This window comes from Bombus flavifrons, chromosome 4 (assembly GCF_040668555.2).
Source record: "Bombus flavifrons isolate JBK064 chromosome 4, iyBomFlav1_principal, whole genome shotgun sequence".
Taxonomy (NCBI): domain Eukaryota; kingdom Metazoa; phylum Arthropoda; class Insecta; order Hymenoptera; family Apidae; genus Bombus; species Bombus flavifrons.
The window spans coordinates 12,085,931-12,109,296 of record NC_138445.1 but is presented as its reverse complement, the minus strand read 5'-3'; the positions used below and the strand labels follow the sequence as shown (position 1 = coordinate 12,109,296).

Here is a 23,366-nt window from a genome sequence, read left to right as displayed (position 1 = left end):
TTTGAAAACACGAAGAAGTGGTGAGTTTCCGTTAGAGAGGGTTAACACCATCGGACTTGTGCTCGTCAAGGAGATGCTCATTCCCTGAAGAGGCGTAATCGTGCACTGGCTGCTGGGATACTTTAGAACGCAGACGGATTTCGGGTTTCCCGGCCGTGGGAAGAAATTCCAGGGGTGAATTGCCGAAAGGCATTCCAACGTACCTGTTCGAAGCCCCCGACCTTCCTTCTGCTTCCTGTCTGCAGAAGAAAGAGATACTTTTTCGAGCGCTATCCAGTTGCCCTATGGTCTCGTCGTGAAAGGCCTGTTGACGTAATCGTCGTTGCTTTATCGCCACGGTCGAGTACAGAGAAAGCAACAGGGAAAAACCGTATTTAAAAGTGCGGTCGGGTTAGTCGTTCGCGGGTCTGTTACGCGGTGATGTACGTGTTATTCGTCGCGCGTTACAGTTTGCACGAGCGACTCGCACATTATATTACCGACGTACAACTTCACCCGCGAGATTTCCGTTTCAGTTTGCGAAGTTTCCAGTTGCACCAACGAACAAGTGTCGGATCGATCGAGACGGTATTACTTTGTTTTATGCAGGTTGTGGAAACTACAGAATTCGTTGCATGGGGTAGTCTCGGGTCTTTTACTGTTACAAGTCGTAAAGTTTAATCTATTCAAGTAATCTAGTTTGTTCGAGTCGTTCAATTTATTCGAATAAACGGGAAACCTCTTTAAGTTTGAATACATACAAATACACACGTAGGTACGTAACTTTGCGAAAAAGCTAATGTTCTTTTTTCCTTTTTTTTATTTGGTAGACTTTTTACAATCAATTCTCATTGAGAATTATAAGTAAATTATTTTGGCGTGGTACTGTAACTTGGATTATAAGAGTTTACAGTATGTTTGATTCTAGTTGAATCTAATGCTTAAATCTAAAGGGTATTGTGTAGAATCAAAAAAGGGAAATAGTAAAGGAGTGCATAAAGGAAAGAGAGAGAGAATGGGGGAATGGTCGGGAAGGGTAAAGAGCAAGAAAGAGAAAGAAGGGACTAGAAGAGGTGAGACAAGGAGGGACGCAGATAGAAAAAGAGTGGAGCAAGTAAGGATGACAGCATACCAAATTATAGAAGAAAGAGGAAAGAGAGAAACAGAAGAGAGGGGGAAAGGGATAAGGGAATCCAAGTATAATATACACTACAGAAACATAGCCAAAGAGAAATTACCAAAGTATTTAGAAGGGAGGATGAAGTGGAAGGACAGAAGAATACTGGCAAGATTCAGATGCGGAAACGAGACCAAAGCATGGGAATACTGGAAAGAAGAGGGGGAAGAAAGATGCAGATTATGCAGAAGGAAAGAAGACCTAAGACATGTAATAGAAGAATGTGAAATAACGAGAGGATCAAAAGACATAGGAAAAACGCTAACCGAGACTGGAGAAGGTTTAGCACAACTGAAAGCAATAATAGAGAAGAGAAGGACAAACGACAAGAAGGAGGCACAACAAGGAGGCTAAAGACCAAAGTAGCAATAGTTTTTAGTCTAAAGGGTATTGTCTAAAAAGCTACTGTAGAATGAAAAATATAACAGTTGAGATCGCAATCTTTCGATGCATAAAGTACAGCCCATTAGGAATTAGTCGATATTCTGTGTATCGAAGTGGTGGTGAATCCTTGAATGGTAGAGGACCAAAAAAGCTTCTCCGATTGTAGATGTTACAGCCTACTTCGTATTTTCTATTTATGGTATTGCCGTGGTCGGACCTGGGGATGATGAGAGTGTTTACATAAAAGAACTTTGATAATCTGGCAAAGAAACGTAGGAATATGGACGTGGTTTACATAACTGTTAAAAAATTTGGTATAGAAAAATTGAATTTGCGAGAAATCTTTTAACAGCGAGTGAAAAATATCGTAGAAATGGATGCAAGATTACCGAGACATATTCCATACGAGAAAGAACGAGTGATTTGTACGGTAAGATTACAGCTTTCGAGGTTTTGAATTCAGTGCAGCTGCGTTCCAAAGAGTTCTGGATGAGGTGGCTATCATGTTCGTAACGCGACGGTTAAACGTAAGCTCGTTGTCAATAATAACTGCAAGATGCGGAATTTTTGTGACGACATTAAGCTTGCTGTCAGGTAATTCATTTATAAGACAAACTTTCTTATTACCGCGCGAAGATCTTAATAAAAAGCGTTTAATTACGTCAATTTTCATCGGATTATTTCTACGTTAACACTTTAATCTTAAGGCGCCTGGTCGAATGATTTATTAATAATTAAAGTTATTAGAAAAGCTTCAGACGAGATTTATAAATCGAGGGGAAAATGAAGAGATCGCTGGGAACTGGTAACGGGTAGTTCGTGCCTTTGAATCTTTCAGTAAATTCTTCTTCTTTCCATACTAAAAGCATCGGAATTATTAAGATGAATACACACGAAGCAAAGAAATATCGGAGCTGCTAGAAGCTAAGTAATAGGGTTGATTTTAAACGCTGGTTAAACTCTTCTTTCGCTATCGAGAGTCGGAGAATGATCAAACAGAAAATACAGACAAACCGAAGAACCATCGAAGGAAGATCTTCCCTCGGAAATCAGAAAGACGGGGCAAATGACGTTGCGAAACGGCAACAGTTCATTTCAGGATTCGCTCGACGAAGCAGTAATTAAGTACGCGGGGAAGAAGCAGTAATTAAGAAGCGGGTGCAAATGGCCAATGTGTCGATATCGATCGAGGGAGGAGCGCTGGGATGAGCAGAGAGGAGGAGGAATGGGGTTACGCGGGATTTGGAGGCACGCAAAATTTATATACAGGGTGACCGCGTCGCGTAACGACCCTCACTTCCGGCCACGGCCCGTTTCTACGTCGATTGCGATGATTCCAGCTGTTGCACGGATTTACCGAAAGCTGCACCAGCACGCCGTTACAGTCGGCCGCCCTAAACGAGCCCTCCGGCTATTGTCTTGGAACACAATGCGCGTGTTGTCACCGGCAAATTTTCGTTCGAGCTGTACCCTGCACGTTTTGCATCTGTGCCGAACACCGCCAACTTTTCGCAACTAGGAAACACACCGCTCCACCGGATGCTTCGAATATCCATCCCTTTCCGGCGATATCGATACCGGCGCTTGTGTTTTACACGTCAATTAGCGTTATCGACGCTAATGACTTTCGAGCTGCACGTCCACGCCATAAAATATGAAATAACGTGAAAGCAATGAACCAATTGGGATTTGTGTTATTATGCAGAAAAGTGGAATATAAATACTGATCGAGCGACGCGATTATAATTTATAGATGCGTTTCTCTCGGCAAATATGATCGAAAATGATGATTCATCGCGAATCAATCGGATCTGTATTCCTTTTTCTCGTCTTCTTGCCAGCTAAAGCTAGAACCGTGTCACGGTTTGTCTACGATAATCTGCACGGGAAGTTATTATTATACGGAGCCAAGAATCAGTACGAGAGAATGCGATAGTAAGTGCCGTAAGAAAGGAAAGAAAGAGAAAGAAAGGAAAATATTAAGAAGCGTGACACGACGCAAAAGTATCGTAGAAGTCCGTTTTGAAAGCGGATAAACGTCCAGATAAAAAGTTGACATTTTCAGCGTATCGATTCGCTAATTTAATAATTTCATTTAACGGATCTCGGCAACGTGGGAAAATGTCGAAGTATCGATCTCTTTTTAACACCTACATTTGGACGTTGCATACAGTTTGATTCGTTCCAAAAGAGACGAGTTCATTGTCCCATTAATAATTTCGAGTAAAAACGACAGGTATCCTACATTCTATATTCACCTTACTCATACAGTCTTACTCATTCATATTATTCGAAATAAGAAGGTAGTTGTGATCGTGCTACGACATTCTAATATCTAACTTAAAAGCAGCAAATCTAAGGAATTTGTGCTCAACTCTCTACGATAAGGTTACGTATTTATCATACAATATCATACAATACACCAGGTCTAACCTGAAGCTTGAAAATTTACACGTTCGACGCACGTTTTCACGGATTTGTTGACAATATCGGAGCAACGTTGCGAAAAATCCGAGTTAGCTGTGAAAGATACTCCACGATCGTCAATTACACCAAACTCTGTTAAAGTGCAATTTGATGGCTAAAACAATTGCATTCGTTTTACAACGGTCGTGTAACAGCGTGGCATCTAGTATTTCAGAAAGCACGCCAGATTCGTAGAAGACTGGAGTTAGGCTCGTGGAAACGGAGAGGAAAGACCGGCGCGATTTATATGTGGACAGGCAAGTTTTCAAAGTAAAATATAACCAAGAGCCGTAGCGGAGACGGCGCGATAATTTATCGCCGGTGTCGAGCACGTTAAACAAACTTTATTTACGAGGATCAAATTGCATCGGGAGAGTTGCATTCGCGAATCGGTGTAACAGAGAGGAGGAAAAAAGACCAAAATCGTGTACAAACATTGATATTAACTCGTCGACGAGAATCGGGGTCACGGTTTCACGTATGCACGTACTTCGCGTTTAAAAGAGACCGCACGCGTACTCTTCTTCCACGCATTCTTCTTCTTCTTCTCCTGCCACGTATATCATCGCGGACACGTGCGATCGATTATGTGGATGGAATATGGATAATAAGCTTCGTGACGAGGTCGCCCTGCTGTTCAAACGATGAAAAACTTCCGCTTGGGATCGATATCGTAGCTAACCGCCTCGTTCTCCGTTTCGTTTCCTTACGCCTTACGTAATTCGGCATGTTAGTTTTCCGAATCAAACGTGGTAGCTCGACGATCTGATCTCGTTAGGTCGAATCGTAAAATAGGTTTAATTAAGGGACAATCTGCCCTGACAATATGCCCTGATTAATCGTTCTTGAACCTCGGTAGTAAAGTGGTCTGGCAGTTACACGGAGTTTCCACCGAGGTACAAGAATTGCAATTACAATCTGATTTCTTCGTTAACGCGGCAAGATAAATCACCGAAACAGAAGCAAAGTCGAACTAGATAGGTAGATTGGGAAAGGTGACAAGGTATAAACGGCGAGTTAACGCCCGCGGAGAAAGGAACGGGACCAAAGAGCACGCGAGTAACTTCACGTCTATAATCATGGTTCGCCGGTATCTCGGTGGGAAGTTTTACGAGGCGAGATACTAATACGCTTTTAGGTCGATATCGAAAGATATTACAGGCATTCGCAACAGATGCTTATCGTTCACGGTTCGTGTTTAATCGTGGACCCGATCGATCCCGATAACGAGAGAAATTACAGGTTGCTCGCGGCTGCATGCGTGGATACAGAGATGTACTCTCTCGAAAACCGTTCTATCGAAACTTGAACGATTAACTACATTTGGTCCGTTGCGAACGATGAGTAACACATCGCGTGCTATTGTCAACGCGAAGCGCAATTGTAAATGTAGCTGGCATTCGTCAAACTTTGGCGCAATCGATGCCTGGCTGTTTCGACTACACAAACGGATTTCGCGTTAATTGGATAAAAGATGCCCGGTTAATTGGCCGGTCCCCTACCGCGAACCAGACCACGAGGAAACAATCGGTTAGCTGGGAATTCGGATCGTTTCGTTGATTTAAATAGTCCTTTCCGAATCGATTTTCCCAGCTACTTCGTACCAAGGGGAATTATTCTATCGACGAAACGCAGAGCTTCGAAACCTAACGCGAACTAACCGCTCTTTTTGTGTTTCTTTTTCCTTTTTTTTTCTCTCTCTCTTTTCGTCGAAAGCCTCCGCTTCTGTCGTTCGTCAAAAGCCCGTTAAGATGAAGTAGACGCGGCGGCACGTATCGATGTTCGTAGCCTCGAGGATGCTTCGGAGAACGCGTCCGAAGCCATCCACGTAAAAAAGCCACTTTTCGTCAATGAGACGTATCTGGCCTCCGGATGATAAGGGCAAACGCGTGGAAATCGATTTCTCTGGGGCTTTATCGCGTCATCCCGCGGCGATCTTTCAACGACACCTACTAAAGAACGAAATCTATATCCATTGATCGTCGAACGAATCCATAGAAATTGGCTTGGCTCGAGACGGAGCTAGACGCCGATGTCTATAGCCCAGGGTTGTGGCGATTGCGTGCTGTTGTTGTCGTTCCATCGTCACGTTCCTATAGTAACCACAGGCCATTGTTCAATAAACGCTGAATTATGAGTCAGTGCCTGTATGTAGCCGCCGGTCGAACTCTGTGTGACGCGCGTGTTCGTGACGAAGCGCCAGGGCCTTTTTTCTCTTCAACAGGGGGGGTGGCCACGTTCAACGAATCAGGTGTTTCGTCAGAAGTTCACGTTTGCTTTGGAACTTTGACCGACACCATCGTCGAGACGAACGAGAACGGTGAATTTTACCGACGTTCTCTCATATTATTTTTGCTCCGTGGTCGCGGTTACGCGATCGATCCTATGCTGCATCGGTTTTGAACAAACGGAGCGCGATAGTCGAGCATAGGCGCACGCGAGTTCTTCTTTGTCCGCGAAAAGACGCCAGGAAATCGGGTACTGATTAAAGGAATGAAGGTAAAGGCCGGGTCGAGCTTCAGGCCACGTATTTAAATATCAAATGCTCGCTTGAAATGTAGGTCGTAGAAATACTCGCCCCATTGTTTCGCTCTCAGCCACTCAAGAATTATCTTCGCCAAGGGGGAGGAGTTCGTGGACTAGGAAGCAGAGGCAGAGCATAACTGGGAAATAATAATATTTAACTTGCTCGCAATATAATTTCATTGCGGGGAAACTAGGTTCCCAATTCCCACCGGACTCGAACGAAATTTCAGTCGATAGAATTAGAGATCGCTCGTCTGTTCCGGTTGGTGAAAAATCACGACACGTTCGGGAATTCTTCCGTGACGTTTAGCCATCGCGCAACTAAACAGCGAGTGACGCTCGAGTTCACTTTCGTTTTCCCGCGAGTGCACGAACGTCCGTCACGAAACGTCGATTCGTCGACGACGCCCAAAACGCCATTAGATTCACTTTCTTTCCCATTCTCTGCACAACGTCACGAGATCGTAAAGTTCTCGCGAAACTCCACAAGAGGAAAAGAGAATGATCGTCGTCTATCTCGAGCGAGGATACGGTCGGCTAACTGTGGAAACGATCAACACCTCAAACATGGATAGAAGACTGAAAAGGAAACACCCAGCAGAACTCACAAAGGACAGAACCTAACAAACACGAAGATGGTATCCCACTGAGGGTAGCCACCCACATGATAATCTAACAGCTAAAAACTTCTACCAAATGTCCAAACTGGACAAATTGTGAATGTAAACAACTAAATAAAAAAAAGAAAAAAGGAAGGATACGGTATCCGAGCCGTTTGTTTATTTTTCACGGCGAAAACGAACTGGTGAGTACGAGAGTACGAGAGCATCGACTTAAACCATACACAAAGGTCCTATTTTTTCCACGTTGCAATCAACGTGGCTCTGTTTCGTGTCACGACAGTGGCGAAGACTGGTGTGGTCCGAAGACTCTTGTTCGTCCAGACCCACTGCGGCACCTGCTGCGAGTAACGAGCGTTTGTCCGCCCGTGAATGCTCTGTTTCCTGTTAAGAAAAAAAGGCGGGCGAAAGGAAAAGAAGTAAATGACTGTCAAGTTTGGTCGATCGCTCACGACGGCACAGCATTGTGTCGCGGACCGCGAGTAATTAAAAAACACGCATTTCCACGGGGCGAACGGAAGCAGAAAGAACGCGGGAATAAAATGTTTCTTGTCAAGCAGCGAGAGAACAGAAACAGAGAGAGAGAGAGAGAGAGAGAAAGACAGAAGCTGAGAGCGACAACCGGTCGTTTAAACGGTTCGGGACGCTGCGTTCGTTCGTTTCCCATTAATTTATCAATCAACGTTGGCCGCGGGCCTGAACCTCGCAATCTGCCGATAATAAAATATTTCCCATTCCCTATCGACCAATGGGCCCGCGTTTCGGGCTAACAGATTCGAACGGTGGAACGTTTCATTGGAGCTGGGATTCGATATGGGCTTCCTCGACGCTCCTGGTACGAGTGCAATTATCTTAATGATTTCAGTCAGTGGGTTTAATTAACCGAGCGGTTCGGCGCTCGGCGTAGATACATCCACATTTCGGAATTACGTGGTCCTCATTGGGAGATTATCTCTCAGCCGCATCTAGCTGCGAGTTTCGTTCGGCGCGCGACACTCGTCTAACCGAGTTCCCTGACGAAACTATTTAACGACGTCGCGATCGACGGGTTAAGGAGTTCGGTCGGTCGTTCTCGGCTTAAATTAAACGCCGAGCAACTTTCCCCTATTCACGACGGAAGCCACCGCGATCGTAACAGCGTGGACGACCGAGAACGACCTGTGATCGCTCTTCGAACGTCCTAAACGATTATGGATGACGCGCGTTTTTGTGTCCCCGACTTTCCTTGCAATTTGTACTCCGGACACCACGGAGAATCACTTTCTCTCTTTCTCTCTCTCTCGTCGAGAGTGGCTCGTTTCCCGCAAAGTTTTTTCTTCGAATTCTCAGATAGACGAGGATCGCGTTTTCCTCGCTTCTCCGATCGATCCTCTCGTTCTGCTGCTCGTTCTACGAAAATCGATTTTGACATAGTTAAAGCGGCATAGTTACACAGGCAGAAATGATAACGAAAGCAACAGCAACGCGGTTAATACGCAAACCGCAGAGCCGCGTAACCGGCTCTACGATATTTCGAGTTTATTTCGCTCGTCGGTGGTTTCTCGCGCGGTAAAAACGACGTAACGAGGCAACGCTCGCTTTTGGTCGAAGGGACACGCTCGTGAATGCCGTTATCGGATTACCGTGCGGTCGCCTGCTAAAATATTCGCTGGAAATAATCGCATAGAACCGACCGGTAATTACCGATTACAGATCGTTCCCTGGATCCGATCGAGTTCTGCTAACGACATAAAGAGTCGTGAAATTCGATTACGTATTATACGCAAAAGTATTTACGTTCGAATACCCGTGCATACTCGTTATAATCGTGCTATTTCGTAAAATTAAATCACCGAAGGGAGACTTCCAAGTTATTATAGAATATTTCGAACGCGAGGCCGACACCGGCACCGTTTCAGCGCGAATATTACGCGCTGCACGTATCGGCAAGTTTCGTTAATTAGTTGGCGAGAATTTCGAAATGCGACCCAATTTTCAAGTCAAAGTTGCACGCGAGCGTAGAGACTTATCTTTCGTCTGGAAGGCGGAAGATCGCGTTGAAAGACGGTCGTGGAATCGGGCGAAACGAAATTATGACGTTTCCACGAGCCAGGAATTCGACGGAGGAAGGAAACGTGATCATTTTCACTCGCTCAATTACACGCTTCCATCTTCCCACGTCAATCGGCGAGCACGCACGAGCTTCCAGCCCTGCGTGAAGCCTTCGATCCAAGGTTCTTCCCAACCGACTACGTCGAGATCCGACAGATCAGCGAACTAGATCTCGAAGAGATGTTACGCGATTCCGAGATCCTCGAAAAACGATAAACACGAAACTGTCTTCATTGCGCATGGAAACAGATATGGTTGTATAGTGATGGTAAACCAGACACGAGTGCGATTGTGGGAAAGAGCTACGAGAGCGGAAGGTCTGTTTTCCTTCGACTTTGGAAATTAGGGGACCCGGTCGAGGGTCCTAGAAACTCCTTTGTTTAAGGAATACTCGTGGAACGCGTTTCGAGTGTCGTGGGATAGCTTTCACCGTACATTATCGTCCCTTTTTCCAAGAAATCCTCCGAATAGAATGCAATTCGGCTTCAATCAACTCTCTTCAATTTTGATAATTACCTCTCCGTCCCATTTTTGGAACGGTCCAATTACAATCAGCGATGAAGTATGTATAGAGTCGATCAATGGAGGCATCAAAAAGGCCGGGGAACACAAAGAGCAACGTAAAAACTGGTGGAGCAGAAATTGCTGGAAAAACATCACCGACCCAATTGCCGGACGAGTAAATTTGATAACGATTTTCAAGAGCGATCTACCTTTCTCCGGGAGAATCGCTCGTTCGCGCGTTATCCACGTCTTTCCTCGGTCCCATCGATTTCGTTCTTGTTACCGCGATTAATGGCATATCTGCCGTGTACGATACGAGCACGAAACACTTATGTAAATAACTCGTATCGATAGGAGCGCGTCGAGTGGAGGTGGAGCTGGTTCCGTTGACATTTGCGCGCCATTCATTATCCGGGCAAGCTAACTAGCATAACCTGTCTCTGGTCGCTGGTCTCGTCGTAAAACTGGGTCAGAGGAAAGAAAATTCCTGGAAATTCTTCTTACTGCGTTACCTGTTTTTCGGTTTTCTCTCGGACCGATGCTATGCGAGTTGCGCGAAGGAGATGATAAAATTTCTTCTCCGATGTCGAACGGTTGCTCGTTCCTTAGCCATGATTCACGAAACAATGAATACGCCGAGTCGAGATGCCAATTAATCAGCGTGTACCTACTTAATTTTACGAGAGGGAATTTACGCTCGCGCGATCGTATCAACCGTGCTTCATACAAACTAAGTTTCACTGCATTACTTTTAAAATAAATCGCTGGCGTACTATAGCAGCGAGCTGCAACGCTGAACGCGAAGAAAGTTATGGTAGATCTTCTAAAATAAACCAGGAACAAACGAAGCAGCGCGATGACGCGGTGTGGTTTGAATCGCGATTGGAGGAGGATAGACGCAAGCGAATCTCGTCAAAATAACATTCGCTGAACGAACTTAGCCTGTATTCGACTGTCGTGTATGCTCGTCACGGCGGAAAATTTCGTTTCGGCGATCCTTTAACGCGACGTTACTTTTTTATCGTTTCACGCGCATTTTTGTACGGTGCACAGCGGGTCGAACAACGGCGGAAAACACGGTCGCGCGGTTCAGGAGAAAGGTACGGACAGATTGCGCGAAATTTCATTGCGCGCCCGGTAAAAATATTAGCTGTCGGCTTTTCGGATCCGGCTGGCCGAATCCGCTTTCCCCAATCCATTCGATAATAAACGGTCGACAAAGCAATAAGCCGCTCGAAATCGTTATACAGATATAATCGAGCTTTGTGTACTCGTTGTTGGCGTAATGTAACCGACTGAAAATTTGCCTGTACTACGCGGATCGACTACAATACGAACATCGACAAATGATCGAGCGTTTTGTTAACAGTTCGCTCCAAAAACCTGCGCTTCTCCGTCGGAAAAACAACGACGAAAGAAACTGAAAGGAACTGAGGGATAGAATTCCGAGTGAAAAAAGTGCTCTTTAAGAAAGGATAAGTCCCGGTGATTAAAGCTCGGTCCTTAGAAGATTAAAGAGTCTTAAAACCGGTAACCTGACCGTGTATAAACCACGTAGCTACGACACAGCTTGCAGACACGCGTTCTACGCGAACGGTTTGGTAGAAAACCCGTAGAATTATCTTGGTTTTCTCCATTTCGAACGTCATTTAGATTGCTTGAATTATTCATTGGATTACGTGGGCAGAGAAGGTGGTGGACTTTGATGGAACACGCGGGTTCTTTTTTTATCGAAGGAAGACCTCGGAGTCGCTTCGGAGCAACGAAAACGAACGGGTAACACGGCGCGGCGCGACGAGTCGCGTTCAGACCGGAAGCTCCGTAATTGGAGAGGACTAACGCGGGTGTTGGCCTCGAAGGCGTTGTTTAAACTCCGTGGCGCGACAAAGTTCACGTTGGAAATTGCGCAATCGCTGCGACAATGCGAAGAACGCGATCCCAGTTAACGAACCTGCAGCTCTCTCCTGGTCTCTCCCACGAACTCGCCTGGCACATTGTCGATTAAACGAACCTGCCGGGCTTCGCCACGAAGTTTCAAAGCTTCCTCGAGTCGATCGAATCAATCTCACGGCAGATTTTCGCACCCTGGTCACGGCAACCGGTTACATTCTTGCTCAACACCTTCCTTCACCATTGTTTCCTCTTATTCCCTCGCGTACAAAAACCGTGAATCATCGTGCGTAGTCGTCACGCGCTTTACAACTTACGACGGATTGTTTAGCGAAATGAAGCAGCTGCTTTGCAGTTTAGGTGGCCAGGTTGAGTTGAATTTTGGAGGTTCGTGGCTGGCGTAGCGCGAGATCGATCGTCTTTCGCACCAAGTTGCACGTGTTTAGAGTCAAGAGGAAGACTATAGAGGGACGTATGTTACCCTTACAACGCTTCATTATGCAGGCCAATCCGTCTGGCCGACAGCATCGGGATTTGAGCAGCCGAATTATGGAGCGCGTTAGGTGATTGGAATACGTGCGTTATAACATAGAACCCAGATGTCTGCAGTCTCGGCTACTATGCGTGGAATTCGTTCACCGTCTCCCTGCGCATTATACAACGTTTCGATTTTTACAGCCACGAATATTTTCGTTCCGCCGACTCGAACTCGCACGAGATGCAATTTTAATTATCCACGTTTTTCAATTGCACGCGCGATCGCACGATTTACGGTTACATAGATATACGAGAACAAAAAGGAAAGGTTCGGAAAGATTTATTCAAATCGGAAGTTGCAATTGAATAATTTCATCGAACAAAGGCGGTACTCCGTAAAAATTGGCCAACTTTACTTGGAGACTTTCGTAAATAATTCATATCCACCGTGAATAATATACAGGGTTGCAAGCGAACCGTTATTTTTATCCGTTGAGTCGAGATGCTCGTTCGAGATCCAGTTTCACCGAGATGCTACGTTTTTCTCAGGAACCAAGGGAATTACACGACAGGAGAACCGAGGACGCACGTGTAATTAACCGTAGCGTGTACGGAATGATAGTCTACTGGCCGGAACCATCCGTTTCGCGTCTGTTTTCTTATCGGCGTTTTTCTTCAACGTCGGTCAACGAAGAGAAAGATCCCCTAAATTGGGGAAAGAAGTATCTTCTCCACGAGATCTCTGCGATATAATGGCTGTGAAAGTTGAAATAGCGTCCCGTTAAGTAATAGACAGTAAATATATATATACACCGCGAAGCTCTTTCACAGATTTCATAACCCAAATATCTCCAGCTACTATCGTCCATAATGGGGATGGCTTAGATAATTCGCACGATACGATTAACAGTGTCCGAAGAGCAGTTGGGCGTTCCCAGCTCTCCACCAAATCCACGAGCAATGTATATCGTTGCAACATCGCGGAAGAATCGAGTTAATCCTAGACTAGCCGAAAAATCAACATCCCGAAACGCGCTCGATCGAACGTAGCACGCGCGTTGTCCTGCCGGACGCGAATCGGCGCGAAAATCGAATTACGCCAGGCGTTTCTATCCGCGCAGAGGTTTATGGCTGAGTCTATCGCACTGTCTGGCATAATATGCAGCTGGTGGAGGTAATTCGTCGGTCCCGGGGATCCGATGAAGATCCTAATCAATTTAATTCGGTTTCTGTCCATGCATCCCTCGTGAAAGTTGCCGGCTAGCCGGCAAGGGAGTGCGCCGTGCTCGACGCATTTCGGTGGTCGGCCGAATACCGCCGAATACCGAAGTCGAACAAGGCCGAACGGAGCCGAACAGAGTCGAGCTCGGCGATGAGCGCGGCTCGACACTCGCGGCGGCCGCAAAGCCACGCAGTTGGTCGACGAGCGCGGCACGGTGTATTAGCGGACCGGTTTCCTCTCTCTCCTTTATCTCTCTTCTCTTAGTCGCGCGTCCTTCGAGCTCTTTGCCAGCCTCGTGACAGCTGTTCAGCCGGCTCCGATGATCCGCGAGACGATCCACGGCATACGAGGCAGGAGCGGGCTGCAATGGTTCACAGTAAGCCAATCATTCACGGTTTTGATTTCGACACGTTAGCGATGCGCGAACGTGACACGCGCGGTGTTTCTCCCCAGAGGGGGTGGTTTTTAGGTATCCAAGGCTTTCGAGAGACTGCGTGAGATCGCCAGTGTAATTTGTACGGATGATATAGGTCGGCTACTCTTCCGTGGTCCGGTCGTGTCGCGAAACTGGCGATAAGGCCGAGTCGATGCTATCGCTCGGAGAACGATAATTCAATGGCTATTGTCCGTGTTCTACTACGTGTGTAATGCATCTGTACCAAGAGGTTTTGTACCTGTAGAGCAGAGCTAACAATATCGCGGCTTTATTTCACGGGCGGATACAACGTGACCGTTTTGTATGCATACGCTCTCGCGTTTAAGCATCCGCTCTCTTTCTTTGTCGACTGCGTTTCTCTCGCTCTGACTACCCCTTTCCGCCTATGTACTTTCACGACATTTAATTACCTTGCCAACGCACATAGAAACTCCACATCCATCCAAACTTTTCAGTTTGCGATTTCCAGCTGTCCTATATTTTCCCCTAACTTGCTCGCAGCTACCAATGTTATTACTGCTAAATACGCTTTAAGCTCGAAAGCCTCGGATCTCGTAGTCGCGGCTGTAATACACCGAAGCACGAGTTTCGCGCAAACGTTACCCACCGTCTAAACGGCTATGAAATACAAAGGTAGCCAAAAACTAGGAGAGACTGTTACGTTTTAATCGATGAACGGCTCTGGGAAGGATTCACGAGGGGTAACTTACGACAAAAACTTGCCCCATGGTTCTGTTAGTCGGTCAGGGTCATTGGTAATGAACGAGTTTTCTCTTCCACACGCGAATGGCCATCCGATATTTTCATTTCATGCTATATATCCATTACGTAGAAACGCTGAGCGATCTTCGTGAAAGATCGGAATACCGAGCTCGTTGTTGGTCATTGGCCTGATCGAAAGTAGCTTAATTTAATCTTCTTTCGGATTGCTTAAAATCGATGAATCGATCGAGAAAGCCTTTTAATCGTGATGATGAAAAGGTGATAATAAAAGGGAGTCCCGATAGCGAGTCGAGGAAACCTTTAATAGATGACCTACGGACTACGGCGAATAGGAATATCAAATTTTCAAGAGATAAAGGCTAGAAAGGCCGATCGTGCCGGTTTAAAACGTCAGAACGTTATTTAGATCCCGATATATACGAAGAACGGTGTGGCCCGTGCCTCGATTCCGTTCTCACGTTCACCATCTTCCCCAGGAATTTTCCTAATCTTCCTCCTCTTCTGGCCAGATAAGATCTTCGTTTATGGTCTCTGGACAAGTTCGACGCTCGATTAATCTTCGATTTAAAATCCAATAGATTACACGAAAAACCATGATACGAAGCGAACACGAAAGTCTCCGCGGCGAATTAACCGAAACAGGCGACACTAAAATTATCATCTTTGGTTCGCTTTTGTATGTTAGAAAGGACGATGACGATGTAGATCGATATTCTTACGGAGCTGTTTCGATATCGTCGAGTCGTAGCTTGAACCTAATATGGAAAGGCGCGAGATCGATCTGACAAGGTGACTTTGTCGTGTTTCTTGCGCATTTTTCCATTGCCAGTTGACGAGTTTCTATGCTCCACATGGTACCGTGATAAGAACGTACAGCAAAGGTTCTACGAGAGGCAAGGCGAGCCTCGTTTCACGGTTAACAATCTTGTAACGTCTCTCGAGGAAAAATAGTGGCAGCCATTGGAAGTCGTCGGTCTGCCAAGGTTGGCCGCCGATTCCTCTAAATGCAATTACTCGACCAGTTAATCTTCCAAATCGATCCGTCGGTCCTCCAAGGATCGAATTTCTTTCTCCTCTTTTCGACTCTGTCGTTCCCGAGTAAATTAGGTCATATATTTTTGTACCCGACATTCAAAGGGAAGTTTTTAAATTCTTTATTCAACAGATTCTCGTATTCGTTCGCGTAGCCACGGCGCGTTCCGCGTGAACGTGTCGAAGTTCGCGTATTGCTGCGACTAAAAATTCGCCTGTTCTCCGATCCAATTACGGCGACGTTGGAGCGAAATTCTTCACTTTATTGATAGAAACGATTCTTCGTTGGCGACCCAAGTTTTTTTTTACGAAACTTCGATAAGCCTTCGTTTTCGCTAGAAAATAGACACGGTTTCCTCCGGGAGGCGTGTAATCGAAAGTTCACCATCTCCTCTGTAACGTTGTAACGCGGAAGTTTAATAGAATCGACGAAGGAGAGCGTCGGGTTCTGTTTTCGAAAGTCGACGTGTTCTTTCGACGTCACGAGGGCTGGGCACTCGGATCGTTAATTAAAATTCTCGGCTTTTTCTCCCACGATATGGAACAACATTACGCGCGGACCAACCCCCGTCCGAATCACCTAATTTCACGCGCCACGGAAATTAAGCGAGCTCGCGATTCGCCGCATTTTCAACTTCTCCCGGCAGAATGCATCGCGTAACGAAGAAAACGCTGAAAGCGTTTCTTTCGCCCGCCATTCCCCGGTTATTTGCCTCCCGGGCCGCGTTTTCTTTCCGCCCTTCCGCCACATTAACCGCGACAACCGAGTGGTAATTGCGCAACGCGATACCAACGCCGGATAACAATTACCCGAGAAAGCGAATTTCACAATTGAATATTCTTCTCGGGGATTAATCCTTCCTTCTTAGGGCTTATCGAGTCTCGAGGGCCACTCGTTCCCCTCGACAGTCCGAGGCGGCCAGTTTAAGGCCGCATTAAAGAGATTAGTTCGCGTCCGAGAGAGCCAACCTACGCTCTCTCTCTCTCTCTCTCCTTCTTTCGCTTCCTCGCTCTCTTTTGCTATCGGTAATTCGAAAATCCCGGCGTCCCTTTACCCTGCAGGCGACCGTTCCTCTTACTTATCGCCCTAACGAACCAAGATGAGAACTTTCGTTCCCGTTGAAAGCCGAAAATCGTATTTGTCCAGCGGACGGAGCGCTCCTCTCTTCGCCGGCGCTGTGATTCGCCATCGTTGCACGAATTCGGTAGTATCCGGCGGCGGTAGCAAATCCAATAAACTTTGGAAAACCTCGATGAACGATACGATAGGTTTCGGGAAGAATTCACGAGCTCGTGACTCTTTTCTCGAAGAAAATTCTCGGTTTATGGGAGATGGAGTTATTATCGGGTTAATTAATGGGCAAGCGGAACTTCTTCGTTGCGGATTGCTCTCTTACGTAGCCTGTGACTGTTTAGAGATACGAGTTCGCAAAGTTCCAACGAAAGGAGCAAACGTGCAAGCTCCGAATCGGGACCACGTTTTCGATAACCGGTTTTACGAGGGTGTAAAATCTCGTCGCGAAAGCACCCAATTCCTAGAGTTGGCTCGATGGAAGCTCCGGAAAATTTCTGCTCGCCTCGAGGCCGAAAGTAAAGGGGAACATCTCCTCCGTGGTATCCTTTTCCTTGTTTCTTGCAGACGAAGTTGATCTCCGAAACGTGGTCGCGGTAACAAAGATAAATAAATTAACGTGAACGTGGGAACGTTGGAGTGTCCAGGGTGAGAGCGAACGCGAGAATTTCATTTTCCGTGGGCCAGGAAATATCGAGCGACGTTACTTGGTCTTTTGTTTTCCGGCGGGCTCGTATTCAACAACGTGCCTCTCGACCGAAATACAATTTGCCATAAAAGCTTTCCGTTCGCCGTTTACCGAATGACAAACCTTGTCGTCGCTTCTCACGTGATTTCCGAAACGTTTCGTTACGCCAGCGTTTTCATGCGCGTTTATGGCGTAGCTATCCGAGAGGACGGTGTTTCTTTCGTTGAATAAACTTGGACTTTGAGACGTCCGGTTTACATGCAATTCTCGCGTTTATTCGATCGAAAGTGGGTCGTTTCGTTTTAGCACAACGTCGGTGTATTTTATCTTTTTCGTCCGCGTAGCTTATTCAAGATATTATATTGCCGGCGAAGGGAGGTGAATTTAAAAATACAAAACACCGTCGGAGTGGATACAACAAAAGCACCGTTGCCAGCCGGATTCTCCCAAAACGGCGCAGCAACAACGAAGCACGAGCCGGCTCGAAAATGCGATTAATCATCCGGTCCTCTTTGCACGCAAACTCTAACCAACCCTTCACCCTTCGCAGCGGTATCGCCGTTTCTAACTTACGTACATGGCAACAGCCCGGCAAGAAACTAAACTTTGATACCACCGCCGATACCGACCTCTCAAATATACATTCGATGTATTCAGAAATCAAACAGAAGTCTATCGAAATGAAATCGTTCTTTGACGAATACTCGTGCAATCGGCTCGATATCTCTCCAAGGAGGCTGGAAAAAGTTTCTTGCGGCGAAAAACGGACAGAAGAACCGAATCGTCGAGATGGTTTATTCGAGGTTTTCGATGGTAAATCGGAGCCACGATCGACCAATGTTTCGCGAGCACGGCCTGTTGCGAGGGGCTGCTTTTAGTCGATGGTTTTATCTGTCTATTGTTCGTTGGTCCGCGAATAAACCGCTCACGCATCTGCTCGACAGTGCAAATAGATGGAAATTCGCCGGAGAACGAGGCATTTTTCTTTTTTATAAAGAACAGGATCGGTGACGATAACGACAGATTTATCGGGCCACGGACTCATAAACGACGCGTTACCAGTCGCCGCGAATAAAAACCTGTTGAGTTCTGGTAGAAGTGCGAAGATCCTTCGGCTATTGTTCTCCGCAGGCCGAACACGGCATTTCGCTCGAATTTCGTCGCACTGCCATTGTTTCCTCCGCTAACGATTCCGCGGTTTTACATGCAAATCGACGTGAATCGGCAAATAGACACGTTTACCTTCTCTTTTTCGCGACTCGGCGATTCCGAATTGTCCGGCTGTAACGAAGATACCAGAGTAGCTTCGCAATGTATCAGCTTTTGTTCGACGAAAGCACGATTTTAAGAAGTAACCTACTCGGAGTTGAAAATTTCTATTTAAATATTCCAGCGAAGTTTTATCGATTAGTTAGCTCGGTTTCCACGGCCCAAGTTTAACGTCGTCGTTTGTAACTGGTCCAAAATATGGCCGGTCTAAACTAGAGTATCCTTTTACGCGTCGTCCTTCCTCGCTAACATCGACGTCCTCCTTTTCGCACCTGCTAGCCTCAACGACCGCGTAACCGTAAATTCATTGCGTCGTTGGTTTCAACTTAGCTCCGAGGCTTCAAAAACCTACGGAAATTATGTACTGGGTCCTTAACAAATGTAATTAATGTTCGCGTACCGTTTTTTGCATCAGCGGATCTTCTTTCGCCTTGTCGTTTCTTTATTTCTTTCTTTTTTTCTTCTTTTCAAGCTTAAAAAAAACTTTGCGACACGATTGCTCGGTGTACAATACAGTTCGTTATGCATACCATTACGATCGCGGAGTGCAGCGGTATTCATTACCAGATCCATCGGGTTTTTCCGCGAGGACGAGCCAGCTCGGGGCAAAAAAATCGTATCACACGTACGCCAAGCTTTTTCCCGTAATTAAATCACAGCTGCGTCAGGTGCTAATTAACCAGCGACAACTTTCTTAACTCGCTGCCTGTCCATTACGCGAAAATGCAGCACATCAATTTGCTTCACGCTTCGACTTTCCAGCGTACAGGAATTTAAAATTAACAAATTGTCGTCCCTTTACGGTAGAATCTAGTTATCAAAATTTAGTAAAATCTAGTAAGATGTAATATTCGATTCGAAACCAGCGAAGCTTAGTCCCACGAGCTTCGTAGAGTCAACTTTTATCAGACTCACATTCCTTGTACAAGTTTTACACGGAAAAAGAAACTTTGATTTTCTCGGGCGAAACGAATTGTTCCGAGTGTCTTGGGTATCGGCCAAACAGCTTCCAAAGCAACAAGGAATTCCGGTTGTACGATTACACGCGACCGACCTCACAGTTTATAGCCAATTTTCACACGCGACACGTCCACTTTCGTTCTATCGTTTTTCTAGCTATTCCACCGCTCGATAAACGATCAGCTGTTTCGTTGCGAATTCCAGAGAATTCGCCAATGAACCGTCGATTACATCGAATCGGACGATCGTTACCGCCACTCATCGCGTCGCTTACGCGTCGACGATAACCGACGGGAGCTGAGGCTCAACGAGAATCCTCCAATTTCCATAAATCGCGACCACCCTCGCGAAACGTAGACGCGCTGTCTGAGAGAGCAAATTGCGTAACCGTTTGCAAAAGTTACGAGTCAGCTTACACCCTGTCACTCTGTCCGGCTGACTGCCGCCTGTTTTCCCTCTCTGGCTCGCGTCCATTTGTCAACGACCGACCACGCGAGCTACACGCTATCTTCCACCGCGCCATGGTGTCTCGATTTTCGCGGTATTTCTGCCGCGAATCTGTTTTCTTCGTGCAAAAAAATATCGAACGAAAATTGAAAAGAGAATCGCGTGGGCGAAAATCAAAGCAAATGAGATTGTTACGTCGGGCGACACTCTACCTAGACCAGGTCCATACACCGCGGGCCAGACGGGAACCAAATGTCCGCTCATCCTTACTGCGTACCCTCAACAGTCTTAAGGACCCATCGTAAATCTCAGTAATTTGCTAGCTAAGGTCCTTCAGACCGAACAAATATCTTTGTTTCTAAATCATTTTCTAAAGATTATTGTCTATTACGGCTTGACACGGGAAAGTTAGTTTTTCTCACGTACGATGTTTCCCGCTAGCAACTTTCTATCGAGGGCGGCTAAGACCCTTCCTAGTCCACCAACCTTCGTTTATCCAATCAGAAGCAATGTATACTGTCCTCACTTTCCTGACCAAAATGTCATGAACAAATCCGATGGTCCCGTGCGCTAGACACACCCATCGCTAGCTTTCCTCCGACACAGCATCGTCACTGTACTTTACTTATTCTTCAACGTTAGAATAGTCAACAACTCATTAACGTGTTACTTTCCTTAAATCAATCATTTACTTAACGTATACATACTTGTAGTATCGTGAGTTGCTTAGCGCTGTAGATGTCGCTGCTGGGTACGGCCGCTTTTCTTCTCATTTTTTGTATCGTGGAAGAAAAATCGGACTCCGGTCGCCGGGATTCGAACCCGGGTTCCGAACGTTCGCAACCTAAGGCGCTAACCACTGCTTTTTTTATTTTAATAACGTTTATTTACAACCAAGATACATATTAATACATTTGGGTATTCACAATAAACTATGAATTTGATAATATGTGTTAGGCAAAAGTACCGATACGCGACGGTACGACATAGCCATACTATATTATGTGTCGGCGCTTTACATTTTTTGTGTTAAAATCTAATCTTTGGATTTAAGCCGCTGGGGAGCGGAGCTTTTATGTAATTTTGTTTTTGGTTGATTTTTCTATCCTGAAAACTTGGTCGCAAAACAGGACGCTTCGGTAGTCTACTTTTTGGGTGCTGTATAACTTTGGGGAGAGGCGGGATGATATGGAGGGGGCGGGGGAGGGGAATGTCAAATAGGTTTATTTACAATATTTACAAATATTAACAATTTACACTGCGCTAATCACTGCGCTGCCGTCGTCCGACCCTAGTTAGTGTCGAGTGGTGGTATTTGCTATCGAATGCCACCACAGGCCTTTCTTCCACGATGCTACATACTCAACAGTGTACCTCATAAGTGTTGGAAAAATAAAGCTTATAACCCTGTTAATCGCAGCGTTATACTATCTTAACCACCCCTATTATCTTAACGGAAATCAGGGGATCGTATCGACCAGCGATTGGTCGAAAATACAGAGATTCTCGTAACACGAAAAGGCGTTTGCTCTTTGTCGAAGACAATGCTACTTTCGAGTAACTATAACGCGCGGTAGCTGTGGTTAAATTCATCGACGTGTCGGTATGGGGAAGAAACGTATTTTCTAGAGCATTGCCTCGCGGAATGATACGGCTGTTACTCAAAAGACGTGTACCATCGCGAGCAAGATATATAATGGCGCGTGATCTATAACTCGCGGATAAAGCATCTGGAAAGCGTCGGTACATTGCTGGTAACGACGCCATCTTTTATCTCGTGTCATTTCGACGTAACGATGATCGAGGATCGGTTGGAACGGTCGCATTTATTCGTAGACACGCTCTTTCAGAGCTAGTTCATTTGCTCGATCCAGCTGCAAATTTCAAGCTGCCGATACGAGGACGAGTATTGGCGAGAAATCGATCCAGATAATCCAGTCTTCGATCCTAGGCTACTGACTTTGTTTCTCTTCTCAAGTACGTGCAACTTCCACTTTCTTCGGTTCTTCTAGACTACCTCCAACGAGCACTGTCGTCGTCTGACAAATGTCCACGGCGGCAGCAAGGCGGCAGCTCGAATCGAGCGGAAAATATAGCAAAGTATCGGCCGATCGACCGAGACAAAGCGTCTTTCGCGTAGCTTCTATGCGGAGACAACAGCAGCTGCGGATTTCAGTAACGGTACACGCGCGTGTTCAACGTACGACGCGTGCAAATCGCCGATCTTCGATCGACGTTTCTACGTGGAATCGGTTACAACCTTATTTCTCCTGCTCTTACGGGAAATCGTATTCCGAAACGTTGCAGCTGCTACCGACGAGACGATCGTTAGAATTTTTCCACGGAAGCTACCTCGACTATGGCTGAGTCGATTTCGACCAATATGAAACTCGAGACGGAACATCGAGCGCGCTCGATGGAAAATTGGAACGATGTTTCGCGAACGTGGTCTGTTGACCGACCGCTTAGGGGCGAATTACAAACACTCGATTCGAGATCCGTGGAACTGTCGCCGACAGAGGGTCGCTTTGTTTTTCCATCCGACCCTCGACGAGGCAAAGTCGTGCTGCAAGGTTCCATGGAATTTTTGGAGTCACCGGCCATAGAGGAAATTTGGGTCGATTGGCTGCAGCCGATTCAAAGTTGACGTTTTTCGACGACAACCTGCGACCAAGTTTCTTCCAATTCGTTTTTTCGATAAAAGTTGAAGCATGTTGAAGTGAATGGGGAACTTTGATGTTTGAAATTTTAATGAAAAAGAACGTCGTGATTTCGATATAGAGGATCGGAATTTTTTACCAGCATATTCGATCCCTTACTCGTAGTAAATTTTCCCTTATCGGTGATTACGTCGCCGATCGGCTTGCTTCTACCGGCAAAGCTCCAAGCGTTCGTCACGTTATCGGTAGCTGGCGTTCGTCGAGTCAAACTTTCGACGCGTGGTAGCATGCCGCCGTGAAGTTGCAAGGGAATAGGACGGACAGCTTCGTTTCCTAAACGTCCCGGCCGGATAGCAGGAAGAAGGGCACGGAAGGGAACGTCACGTAGGCTTGAAACTCAATTTCATCGGTGCCGTTGCATGCATCGAGTGGTTATATTTTCTTTCGGGTCGATCGACGTCTGGGAACAATCGGCGTCCCAGCTGGTCGATTGTTACACGTAGCCTTGGAAAATCCACGTTTCTCCGCTGCTGTATCCGCCGGAAAAATGATGAATACCTTGCACGCGAGACGAATATCGATCGCCTAGTCTTTTAATAAGATCGACTTTCTGGTTTGTCTCGTCTTCGAGAGAACGTGACTACGTCCCCACTGAGATTTATACGATTCGTCATTGTGCTCGTGAATCGACTCTTGGTTGGTAGCGTAGTTTAACAACGATCTCTGTGGCAAACGTACGCTAA

At 46.1% G+C, this 23,366-nt stretch overlaps 1 protein-coding gene across 7 annotated transcripts in view; it reads left to right on the top strand.

The window, feature by feature from the left end:
- The window catches only part of LOC138179220 (apoptosis-stimulating of p53 protein 1), a 107,114-nt gene that overhangs the window by 38,063 nt on the left and 45,685 nt on the right, over window positions 1-23,366 (top strand). Inside the window, exon 1 of one of the 7 annotated variants that reach the window (XM_069111805.1) lies at window positions 13,529-13,712. The exons of 5 other annotated variants lie outside the window; for them this stretch is intronic. In XM_069111805.1, coding sequence (XP_068967906.1) covers window positions 13,656-13,712 — 57 coding nt within the window. In that variant the 5' untranslated portion in view covers window positions 13,529-13,655. Of the gene's footprint in view, window positions 1-13,528; window positions 13,713-23,366 lie in introns of those variants that run through there. One more of the 7 variants, XM_069111802.1, reaches the window with a different exon arrangement.